This window comes from Ranitomeya variabilis, chromosome 2, assembly GCF_051348905.1.
Source record: "Ranitomeya variabilis isolate aRanVar5 chromosome 2, aRanVar5.hap1, whole genome shotgun sequence".
Classification (NCBI taxonomy): Eukaryota; Metazoa; Chordata; class Amphibia; order Anura; family Dendrobatidae; genus Ranitomeya; species Ranitomeya variabilis.
In genome coordinates this window covers 974,780,431-974,793,389 of record NC_135233.1, presented here as the reverse complement: position 1 = coordinate 974,793,389, position 12,959 = coordinate 974,780,431, and the positions used below count along the sequence as shown (strand labels likewise).

At 40.4% G+C, this 12,959-nt stretch overlaps 1 protein-coding gene across 1 annotated transcript in view; it reads right to left on the bottom strand.

The window, feature by feature from the left end:
* The window catches only part of CLSTN2 (calsyntenin 2), a 1,535,903-nt gene that overhangs the window by 90,707 nt on the left and 1,432,237 nt on the right, over positions 1-12,959 (bottom strand). The window contains exons 10-11 of the mRNA XM_077290847.1: positions 12,288-12,454; positions 7,305-7,453 (exon numbers count right to left, since the gene is read on the bottom strand). Of these exons, the coding sequence (XP_077146962.1) occupies positions 7,305-7,453; positions 12,288-12,454 (316 nt within the window). The remainder of the gene's footprint in view (positions 1-7,304; positions 7,454-12,287; positions 12,455-12,959) is intronic.

Sequence of the window (12,959 nt, the reverse complement as noted above, 5' to 3'; positions counted from 1 at the left end):
GGCCTTCGGGCGTATTAAATGCTGTTTTCCATTCATCACCTTGTTTAATACGCATGAGATTATACGCCCCTCGAAGGTCGATTTTAGTAAACCAACTGGCACCAAACAAATCAGAAAGTAAAGGTAAAGGGTACTGGAATTTGACCATGATCTTATTGAGAAGGCGATAATCTATACAGGGTCTAAAGGAGCCATCCTTCTTGGCAACAAAAAAAAATCCCGCTCCCAACGGTGACGAAGACGGGCGAATATGCCCCTTCTCCAAGGACTCCTTTATATAACTCCGCATAGCGGCATGCTCTGGCACAGACAGATTGAAAAGTCAGCCCTTAGGGAACTTACAGCCAGGAATCAAATTAATGGCACAATCACAGTCCCTATGAGGAGGCAGGGAACTGGACTTGGGCTCATCAAATATATCCTGGAAATCCGACAAAAACTCAGGAACTTCAGAAGAAGAGGACGAGGAAATGGACATCAAAGGAATATCACTATGTATCCCCTGACAACCCCAACGAGTTACAGACATAGATCTCCAATCCAGCACTGGATTATGAACCTGTAACCATGGAAAACCCAGCACAACAACATCATGCAAATTATGCAACACCAAAAAGCGAATATTTTCTTGATGAGCTGGAGCCATGTACATGGTTAACTGTGTCCAGTACTGAGGTTTATTCTTGGCCAATGGCGTAGCATCAATCCCCCTTAAGGGAATAGGACTCTGCAAAGGCTCCAAGGAAAAACCACAGCGCTTGGCAAATTCTAAGTCCATTAAGTTCAGGGCAGCGCCAGAATCCACAAATGCCATTACAGAAAAGGACGACATGAGCAAATCAGGGTAACAGACAAAAGAAATTTAGGCTGCACAGTACTAATAGTAACAGACCCAGGGACCCTCTTAGTACGCTTAGGGCAATCAGAAAAGGCATGAGCAGAATCACCACAGTAAAAACACAGTAAAAACACAGGCCATTCTGACGTCTGAATTTCTGCCTTTCTGCTCTAGTCAAAATCCTATCACATTGCATAGGCTCAGGACTCTGCTCAGAGGACACTGCCATATGGTGCACCACCTTGCGCTCACTCAAGCGCCGATCAATCTGAATGGCCAAAGACATTGACTCATTCAGACCAGCAGGCGTGGGAAACCCCACCATAACATCTTTAAGGGCTTCAGAAAGACCCTTTCTGAAAATCGCAGCCAGGGCATACTCATTCCATTTTGTGAGCACAGACCACTTTCTAAATTTCTGGCAGTATACTTCTGCTGCTTCCTGACCCTGACACAGAGCCAGCAAAGTTTTTTCTGCCTGATCCACAGAATTAGGCTCGTCATACAGCAATCAGAGCGCTTTAAAAAATTCGTCAATATTGAGCAATGCAGGATTTCCTGGCTCAAGGGAGAATGCCCAGTCCTGCGGGTCGCCACGCAGCAAAGAAATAACAATCTTCACCTGCTGAATGGGATCACCAGAGGAACGGGGTCTCAGAGCAAAAAACTATCTGCAATTATTTTTAAAGTTCAAAAATTTAGATCTATCCCCAGAAAACAAATCAGGAATAGGAATTCTAGGCTCTAATACCAGAGTCTGGACAACATAATCTTGAATACTCTGTACCCTTGCAGCGAGTTGATCCACGCGCAAGGACAGACCCTGAACCTCTATATCAGCACCAAAATCCTGAATCACCCAGAGATTACGGGGAAAAAAAAGACAAAACAAGCTACAAAGGAAAAAAAATGATTCAGAACTTTCTTTTCCCTCTTTTGAGATGCATTTAACACATTGTGGGCCAGCTGTACTGTTATGACCTGGTGGTTAAGAGGCCACACTGATATGACCTGGTGGCTAAAACGCAACATGGAAAGAGCTCTGAGGAGGTGGTAACTCTACTGACCGCAGTCCCTAATCCTAACAACAACACTAGTAATAGCCGTGGGAAGTTCCTGACTCTCCCTAGACACCTCTTCACAGCCTAAGAACTAGCTACCCCTAAAGTAGGAAATAGAAAGCTATCTTGCCTCAGAGAAAACCCCAAAAGGAAAGACAGCCCCCAACAAATATTGACTGTGAGTGGAGAGGGAAATGACGTACACAGAAATGAAATCAGATATCAGCAAAGGAGGCCAATACTAAACTTGATAGACAGAGAGAAAAGGATACTGTGCGGTCAGTATAAAAACTACAAAATCCACGCAGAGTTTACAAAAATGAACTCCACACCGACTCACGGTGTGGAGGGGCAAATCTGCTTTCCCAGAGCTTCCAGCTAGCCTGAATATGACATAGTGACAAGCTGGACAAAAAGAGAAATATTTGCAGAGCAATAGAGTCCAAAGCAAATGGACAAACAAGAACTAGCAAAAACTTATCTTTTGCTGACAAGGACAAGCCATATGAGAAATCCATGGAGAGAACCAAATCCAACCTAAGACATTGACAGCTGGCATGAACTAAAGCCCAGAGCAGGTTTAAATAACAAACCCAGGCAAGGCGATTAGTGAAGGCAGCTGCTACAGCTACCTAAAGGAGCAGCAGTTCCACTCGAAACCACCAGAGGAAGCCCAAGGGCAGAACCCACAAAAATACCATTAGCAACCACAGGAGGGAGCTCCAGAACGGAATCCACAACAGAATTCTGTGCTCCAACATGTCCGGTTATGCACCACATTTAGATCCTTCAAATGGAACCTGAAAACCCATTTCTTCAAGAAATCTTACAATCTGTAATGACCACGCGGCCACCTCAACACCATCGGGGCTACTGCAACACCGACCTACTGTCTCCTTCCCCATAATCCTGTAGAATGTAAGCCCACAAGGGCAGGGTCCTCTTCACTCTGTACCACTCTGTCATTGTTAGTTTGTTTTCTGTAAGTGATAATTGCATTTTGATCTAACCCCATCTCATGTACAGCACCATGGAATTAATGGTGCTATATAAATAAATAATAATAATAATTTGATTCACATGAATTAATAAAATTGGCCACCTCCATTTTACACATTGCAAAACGCATCAACAAGAGAAGGTTCACATGACGTTTGGTTGGACATGGCTGGGTGGGTTTCTACTTAATGTTTTGCAGCTATCACGTGAAATGGTATATCACAGTCAATGAGGAGGTGGTATTAAAGCCTTTAAAAGGAAATAAGGGTAGGAATTACAGCAGTCATTTTGTGCTGAATGGTGCTGGATTGTGAGAAGACATCACAACTCAGAGTTTAGCAATAGAAGTAGGGAGAAAGGGCCAAAAACACTTAATAAATAGAATGAACAATCATTGTTTGATCTCTGTCTTTTGATCTACAGTGTTTTCTCAATGTTAGCCAACACCCAGTGTCCCGCTGGTCAGCACTGTAAATGTTCTATTCATTCTTTACATGGGCATAGTGGTTTGTACAATAGTCGGCTGTTCCGATTCTGCACTACATCACATTCACTTGAATAAGAAAGCATGAGCACTGTGGGCTCTTCATTGTGTGTGTGTGTGGGGCACCTGGAAGGCAGACCAGTAATCAAATATTGATGGTTTATTCTATAAATAAACCATTAATCCATAGGAAATCCTCTTAATATATGTAAATAATAGAGCATAAACCATGACATGCAGATTCTCTATAAACTGACTTTTTTCCCTTTCTGTAGTATAATTTATTTTACTGAAACATTTATTTGTTAATCTATCAATGTCACATAAGGTCAATATCCAAAGATAGGAAATTGCTCCTGAGCTTTGTGTAAAACTACATTAAGACGATGTCTCTGAACTAATATTGATATTTGACCACTCAGTATTCATAATTGTTCAACATGGTTACTTCAAAGCTGATCGCTGCCAGGGTTAATCTTTAGCACAATCAATATGTAAATAGCTAACGGGCATTTAATTAATATTTCAACAGCAAGCCTACTGCAAGTTAATTAGATGGCTCTACGTTTAATTGTTATCACCACTAACATATGGTTCTCCACAGTAATATATATCTACAATAACCAGCTTACAGTAATAGAGATATCTTGTTAAAAGTCAATCAAGCACATGTACAAAGTCAGATTTGCGTGGGTACTGCAAGATTAAAGTGTTCTGCAGAAGAAAACACTTCAGCCTCCATATAAACCATTTAGACCATAGCCAATTTTCTTTTTTCCACTCTTTTTTGTTTTCCTTCCCATCTTTCAAAAGTTCTAACTTTTTTTCTGCACTCCTATATTGCATCGCAGGGGGAGGGCAATGGGCATCCAGACCCCCCATTGAGCTCATGATACTTAATTGTCTCTGTCAGATAATGACAGCAGCATTTAAAGGTTTGGGCACCCCTGGTCAAAATTACTGTTATTGCGAGCAGCTAAGCAAGTTGAAGATGGAATGATCTCTAAAAGGCCTTAAGTTAAATGAAGTTAAAGATGACACATTTCCTTTGTATTTTAGGCCAAAAATATATATGTATTTTCATAGTTTCCATTTTAAAATTTACAAAAAGGAAAATGGGCAGATACAAAAGTTTGGGCACCCTGCATGATTGGTATCTAGTAGTATCCCCTTTTGAAAGTACCACAGCTTGCTAATTCTTTTTGTAGCCAGCCAAGAGTATTTCAATCCTTTCTTGTGGGATTTTCATCCATTCTTCCTTGGTAAATTCTTCCAGTTCTGTGAGATTCCGGGGTCACCTTGCATGTACTTGTAGAAGCCATCCTCTTTTCAACTTCAACTTTTTTACAGATGGCATTATGTTAGCATCAAGAATTTGTTGACATTTCATTAAATCCATTCTTCCCTCTATCTGTGAAATGTTCCCCATGTCATTGGCTGCAACATAACCCCAAAGCATGATTGTTCCACCTCCATTCTTAACCCCTTCAAGACGCGGCCCATTTTCGTTTTTGCGTTTTTGTTTTTCGCTCCCCTCCTTCCCAGAGCCATAACTTTTTTATTTTTCCATCAATATGGTCATGTGAGGACTTATTTTTTGCGGGATGAGTTGTACTTTTGAATGACACTATTGGTTTTACCATGTCTTGTACTAGAAAACGGGAAAAAAATTCCAAGTGCGGTGAAATTGCAAAAAAAAGTGCAATCCCACACTTATTTTTTGATTGACTTTTTTGCTAGCTTCACTAAATGCTAAAACTGACCTGCCATTATGATTCTCCAGGTCATTACGAGTTCATAGACACCAAACATGTCTAGGTTATTTTTTATCTAAGTGGTGAAAAAAATTCAAAACTTTGCTGAAAAAAATGTGCCATTTTCCGATACCCGTAGCGTCTCCATTTTTCGTGATCTCGGATCAGGTGAGGGCTTATTTTTTGCGTACCTAGCTGACATTTTTAATGATACCACATTTGTGCAGATACGTTCTTTTGATCGCCCGTTATTGCATTTTAATGCAATGTCACGGCAACCAAAAAAATGTAATTCTGGCTGTTTGAATTTTTTTCTTGCTACGCCGTTTAGCGATCAGGTTAATGCTTTTTTTTATTGATAGATTGGGTGATTCTGAAAGTGGCGATACCAAATATGTGTAGGTTTGATTTTTTTTTACTGTTTTATTTTGGATGGGGCAAAAGGGGGGGTGATTTAAACTTTTATATTTTTTTATTTTTTTCATATTTTTTAAAACATTTTTTTTTACTTTTGCCATGCTTCAATAGCCTCTATGGGAGGCTAGAAGCTGGCACAACTCGATTGGCTCTGCTACATAGGCGCGATGGTCAGAATGCTGCTTTGTTGCTGAAATGCAGGCTTGCTATGAGCGCCGACCACAAGGGGGCGCTCACAGCAGGCCAGCATCAGTAACAATAGAGGTCTCAAGGACCCCTATGGCTACCATCCTGATGCATCGCCGACCCCCGATCATGTGACGGGGTCGGCGATGCGCTCATTTCCGGCCGCGCGGCCAGAAGTGCCGGTTAAATGCCGCTGTCAGCGTTTGACAGCGGCATTTAACAGGTTAATCGCGATTCACCCGCCGCTATTGCACCCACATGTCAGCTGTACAAAACAGCTGACATGTCGCGACTTTGATGTGGGCTCACCGCCGGAGCTCACATCAAAGCAGGGGACCTGACATGCACCGTACTAGTACGGGGCATGTCGGGAAGGGGTTAATAGTTGTCTATATGCTATGTTAGAAACCATTCCTTTGTTGCTCTAGCAGTATGTTTAGAGTTATTGTCCTGCTGGAAGGTAAGCATATGTCCCAGTCTCAAGTCTTTTGCAGCCTCTAACAGGTTTTCCCCCAGTATTGCCCTGTATTTAGTTCCATTCATCTCCCCATCAACTCTGTTCCTCTTTCATGTCCCTGTTGAAGAAACACATCCCCACAGTATGCTGCTGTCCCCATCATCCTTAATGGTGTGGATGGTATTTTAAGGGTGATTTGCAATGTTAGTTTTCCTCCATGCATAGCCCTTTGCATATACCAACACTTGCTGATTAGTTTTGGTATATCACATAAAATCCCAATAAAATATATTTAAGTTTGTTGGTGTAATCTAAAAAGTTGTTGACAAGTTCATGAGGTATGGGTACTTTTTCAAGGCACTGTAACACGATTGGTATTCGCTGTATGTGGAATGGGCTTAGTTCCTGAGAACATCCACACATGACATACAGTTTAGGAAATAGTAAGACCTACGGCGTGAATGTGTTAATGTCATCTTTGGAGAAAATAGATTTAAAAAGTTTAATGGAAGAGAATAACTAATGTAAAAATTCAAATGGTTAAATGACCTCTCCAGTCAAAATGAATCCAATAGGAGAGATGTATGAAACTGTCTTTGTTGCCCATAGCAACCTATCACAACACAGCTTTCATTTTGTAATATGTTGTTCAAAAATGAAAGATGTGCTGTGATTGGTACTAAGGACATTTAAATAAAGTAATTACATGGAGTTATGTTTAGTTTGGAGGCTGTATGGGTGGTACATGACAAGGATTCTCCCATTTTTTCCCATTTCTGAACTTCTATTTTTTCACAAGCTGCCATATTAGAAACTGCACTAGTCATGATATGGTGTATACAGTGTTACTTTGTAGGAGTTGCCCAGTGAAGAGGAATTATCAGGAGTTAATCTATATTCGCTGAGCAACCCTTTAAAATCCAAGATACATGGGTAAATGCTTCATGAGCACCAAGTGAAAACTTTTACCAGACTAACATGTGTATACATTTTTGGCACATATGTGCATTAATTTGAGGGGAGCAAATTGCTAATATCAACTAAATAAAAATGGGTAAATGCAGGGAGAGTTATGCCCTTAGAGGAATTTTGCCCACATGATACTTACTGGACTTTAGATGATACCCTGATCCGTCTTTTGCCAGTGTTTGGGAACTGTCGTGAATTAATATAAGACACCTTTCTGAGAGCTTGATTAATACTGTCAATATCCTCACCTTCCATTATAAGCATTGATTGTGAAGGGTTGAAGTGGTACTATGGGAAAAAAGACAAACTATTAATGTGTATGAGAACAGATATAAGCAGTCAAATATAAAGATATTTTTTATTTATCTTAACCCCTTAGTTGACAGAGCCAATTTTGCTCTTAATGACCAAGCCAATTTTTACAATTCTGACCACTGTCACTTTATGAGGTGATAGCACTGGAACAATTGAATGGATTCGGCCGGGGTCACACTTGCGTGTTGAATGCGAGAAACTTGCGCGGGTCTCTCGCATCAAGTCCCGACACTGGCACCGACACACGGGACTGGAGCGTGCGGCTGTATAAAAATGCATGCAGTCGCAAACTCCTGTCCCAAGTGCCAGCAGCAGTGCCAGGACTTGATGCGAGAAACTCGCGTGAGTTTTTCTCATTGAAATCGCAAGTGTGACCCCGGCCTTCCACTGATTCTGAGACTGTTTTTTTCGTGACATATTGTACTTCATATTAGTGGTGAAATTTCTTTGATATGACTTGCGTTTATGAAAAAATGAAATTTGGCAAAAATGTTGAAAATTTTGTAGTTTTCAAACTTTAATTTTTGTGCACTTAAATCAGAGTTGTGTCACAGAAAATAGTTAATACTAACATGTCCCACATGCCTACTTTACATCAGCACAATTTTGAAAACATTTTTTTGTGTTAGGATCTTATAAGGGTTAAAATTTGACGACTGATTTCTCATTTTTGCAACAAAATTTACAAAACCAATCATTTTAGGGCCACCTCACCTTTGAAGTGAGTTTGGGGGTAAATATAACAGAAAATAGTGACACCATTATAAAAACTGCACCCCTCAAGGTGCTCAAAACCACGCTCAAAAAGTTTATTAACCCTTCAGGTGTTTCACGAAAACTAAAGCAATGTGGAAGGAAAAATAAACATTTTACTTTTTCACAAAAAATTTAGTTTAGACCCAAACTTTTTTATTTTCACTAGAGTAACAGGAGAAAATGGACCATAAAATTTGTTGTGCAATGTCTCCTGAGTACAACAATACCCCATATGTGAGGGAAAGCCACTGTTTAGGCACATGGCAAGGCTCAGAATGGAGGCACCATTTGATTTTTTGAACAGAAAATTGTCTGGAATAAATGGCAGGTGCCATGTCACGTTTGGAGACCGACTGGTGTACATAAACAGCGGAGAGCCCCGAATTCTAACTGCAACCCTAACACAGTCCTAACCCCAACCCACCCCTAAACCTGATCCCAACCCTAACCACAATCATAATGCTAACCACAACCCTAATCCCAACCCTAACCACAACCATAACCCTAACCACAACCCTAACTCAAACACCACCCTAACCCCAACTCCACAACCCTAACCCCAACACAACCCTAACCCCAGCACAACCCTAACCCCAGCACGACCCTAACCCCGACTCAACCCTAACCCCAACCCTAACCCTAGCCCCTATCTAACCCTAGCCCAACCCTAGCTCTAACCCCAACACTAACCTTAGCCCCAACCCTTGCCCAACCCTATCCCTAGCTCTAACCCTAACACTAGTCCTTACCCTAGCTCCAACCCTAACCCTAGTGGAAAAAAAAATATATTTTTTATTTTATTATTTTTACCTAACTATGGGGGTGATAAAGGGCGGTTTGATTTACTATTCTTTATTTTGATCAATGTGATAGAGTCCATCACAGTGATCACAATGAACCAATAGGAAACATCTCCTTTTTTGTGCCGGCCGGGAGATCTCGGCAAGCGCACTGCGCAAGTGCCCGCCATTTTCTTCCAGGAAGATGATGTGGAGGGCCAGGGACAGAGCCGGAGAATCCAGGGATGCTAAAGGTACCAGGGCTTGGGGGAACCCTTCACTCTCTTCTGGTATGCTAGATTATAGAAATGAATGGGAAATCTGCCTCTTTTTTTGCGATCGCTGTTATTCGGCGAATAACAGTGATCACAAGATGGGGGATGGTAAAAAACTGACCCGAATCATGCTCTCCAGGGTCTCAGCTACCCCTGGTAGCTGGGGGGTGCCATACCCTTATTGCTCAGTGCTGATAAAAAGCGGCTCCGAGGAATAAGGCCCCTTTACTGCCATTGCATCTGTGGTCTTTAAGGGGATAAGGTTCATCTTTGCATTGTAAAAATAGAAAACATATTAAGTCTAAGGGGTTTAAATACATTTTTTCTGTGTCTACAATTGGCAACTGCAACCCAAAGCCTTTCCTGCTCATCTAACTGAAAAACCTCAAATACTTAGACAATAATGCAGATTTCCAAGTTTCTATATTTCATACTAATAGGGTTCTAAGATGTTAAAGAAGCACTCCTCCCATCAAAATATTTATCCTTTTAGTATAATGCAGTCATGTCATATACCAATGTGTACTTACAATTGTTCCTTTTGCCTTTCTACCCAGATAATTCTTCTCTTTACTCTGCTCTATGTAGAAACAGGAAGTCTATTCTCCCTGCATTGATCATCTGTCTCTCCAACTTCTGAGTCAGATGTTCCTTCCTTTCCCCTGTCAGGGACATTTGCAGCAACTTAAGGAGGGAAAATAGATTTCCTATTTCTACATGGAGCCTGCAATGATTCAGTTAGTCAGTTTTTAATCATGTGATGACATAGACTTAATGGAAAAGAGAAGAATTACCTGGGAAGAAAGGCAAAATGAGCAATTGTAAGTACACAGTGCTATATAATATGATGATTGCAATATATTAAGAGGATAAAGGTTTTGATGGGAGGAGTGCTTCTTTAAGGACTGTGGTGTTTTTTGTACAATCTTTAAAATAATGTGCAGTTTAAATTATCTCTGTTTCTACTGAATGGACATGGAGATAAAAGGCTGGTAAATGTCATATTCAGTTTTTTTAATAGCAAAATTATGATAATGGTAGAGAGGCACCGTATTGTCATGCAGGGAATATAATCACAATAGTTCACCATGCTCTATCCAGGATTCTTCTGCAAGCTCATGAACTGCTCAAGCAACACTAAAAAGAGGGAGATCACTGTGACAGAGGGCGATTTTAAAAAAGGGAATTAAAGGGAATCCGTCATCAGGTTTCTGCTATGTAATCTAAGAGCACCATAATGTAAGAGCAGAGACTCTGATTACATTGATGTACCACATTGGATATGTTCACATATCCACATGGATCCAATAGGCAAAAAATGGATTAAATACAACTGAAAGAAAAACAGGTGGCTAATTAACGGATCCGTTTTCTATAGATTTTAATGTTAAGAAAACAGATCCAGGAAAGTTCAGTTTTTAAAAAAATGGACTGAAAAGTTGTGCCTGCACAACTTTTTTGCTAATGAATTGCTTCTGGATCCGTTGTAACAGATCACCACTGGAAATGTGAACATAGCCTAACTGGGCTGTGCTTTGCTGTTTCAATACAATTAGCCGTTTATCAGCAGTAGATTATCATTACAGGACAACTGGTCTCATGCATCCTAGTCCAACCACACTCCCAGTACTGAGTACTCTCTATCACTATACAAAGTGCACAGAAATTTGTGTTGTGGGCAGGGTTATACACAGCTCAACAACTGAGCTCATCTGCAGCAGAGATAACTGTGGCTCTATCATGACTGCTTCACCCAGTAACCTAAGTGACACACTGGATTTTTGTCCCTACCTCATGGTGCTGTCAGATTACATAGCAAAACCCTGCTGACAGATTCCCTTGAAATCAGTTTTGACAGTCTAGTTGTAGAGCATAATTTGGCAGTGAAGAGATCATTTTAGTTCATTACTACACAAAATATGTTGTATTTTAGAGCTGAAAAAAAGGTTTTCCTTACTTATTCCTTGAGTTTGCAAAACTTGAAGGTCAGTTCTAGCTAGCTAGATAATGATCCATATTAGGTGTACCACCTGTTCAGTGAGATTAAGTATGATATTGAAGATGTCAAGCTTTCAACAACCTTCATGTAGAAATCTTCTGTCTTAACTTTGTTTACTTCTGAGCTTTGCTGATCTTTCTGAAGCCAAGGAACGTGTTAAGTATTAATACAGTACATATCTGAACGAGATCTTCCAAGGCGAATCAATTAAAATGTGCAATACTGTAAGCATCATGTCTCACACAGTGCAGGGCAGTAATGGAATTTTGCCACTGAATTTAGATAGAAATGTCATAAGCAACATTTTCTTAATGTGATTAGAGTATTAGAATAACATTTAATATATGTGTTTACAGATGATCTGCCCTGTAGCAGCATACAGACACAGAAGGACTATACGGCTATGCGCACACGGTGCGTTTTTGATGCATTTTTTTTTCCTTGCGAAAAAAATGCTAGGGAATCCTTATGCCAGCAAAGTCAAAGAGAATCCTGAAGTGAAGTGCACATGACCAGTATTTTTCCTTTTCAGTTTTCTGCCTTCTGGGGGGAGAATGATGCCTTTTAGCCCTTTCTTAGACCTTAGTCATATAAGGGCCAGAAAAGGCTTGAAATATGTCAGCTATTGTTTTCTTTTGTTCCCTATGGCTTTTAACCTGTACTAAAAATAAAGTCTGATTTTTGTATACCTATATTACATGCTGTACTTTTTTATGCTATACTGTACTGGACTGGATATCTTTTCTAGCTCTTTGCACACATAAGGCTTTTGGATATCTCAATCTCCCACAGTACATGTAAATCTGTTTGTAAATTGAGAATGCAAATTTCTGAAAACCACATCAATATTCCACAGAGCGGGTGTATCTAGTGCTAATAATTTGGTTCCAAGAATAAAATCGCATAAGGGCACAAGTATGTAGTTCTGAAACACAGTCTCTGGGTCCAGTTTGCTCAAGTCACAATTCTGAAGCATTCATTTTAATCTTTTTCTTTACCTTTACACCCTGTCCAAGGTTGTCCAGTGAATTGATATCTAGTCCTTCTTTACAGGCTTGTAAGCAGGAGATCACTTTCCGACTTTCTATCTTTCCAGCGCGCAGAGTTAGCCCGGCAATGCTGCCACGAAAATATTGGGCAAATTTAGGCTTTGTAATTTCACCACCTGCCAGGAATAAAGAGAGTTATAAAAGGGAAACTGAATGTCTTTTTTATTTTTAGAGTCTTTAATCTGAACAACTGAGGCGAAGACTGGCTTTATTAAGTTTCCTTGAATAAAGTCAATGTAGAAAGTACAATAAATAATATGCCACTTAGAGACGAGGAAACCAGTAAAAATTCACGATGGTGCGTGTCTTTGTAGAAGTAGCTTAATTAGATTATCCCCAAATTCTTACAGGATTTTTCTGGCACAACTCACCTCCACATTGAGATCTGAGCGGCTCTGAGAAATCCCATCTGCAGATACCTTATGCACAATGGGCAGGTATCAATCTAATAGTATTTGTGCTCAACACATGCTTAATGTGCATGTATCCTACAGGTATCTGTAGATGAGAAGTGTTTCCCTACAGTGGTGACAGTGCAGGGAAATTTAAAGCTCACTGTCAGATTTCCCAAAAGATTACAGCTGTTCTTAAGGCCCCGTCTCACATAGTGAGATCGCTAGC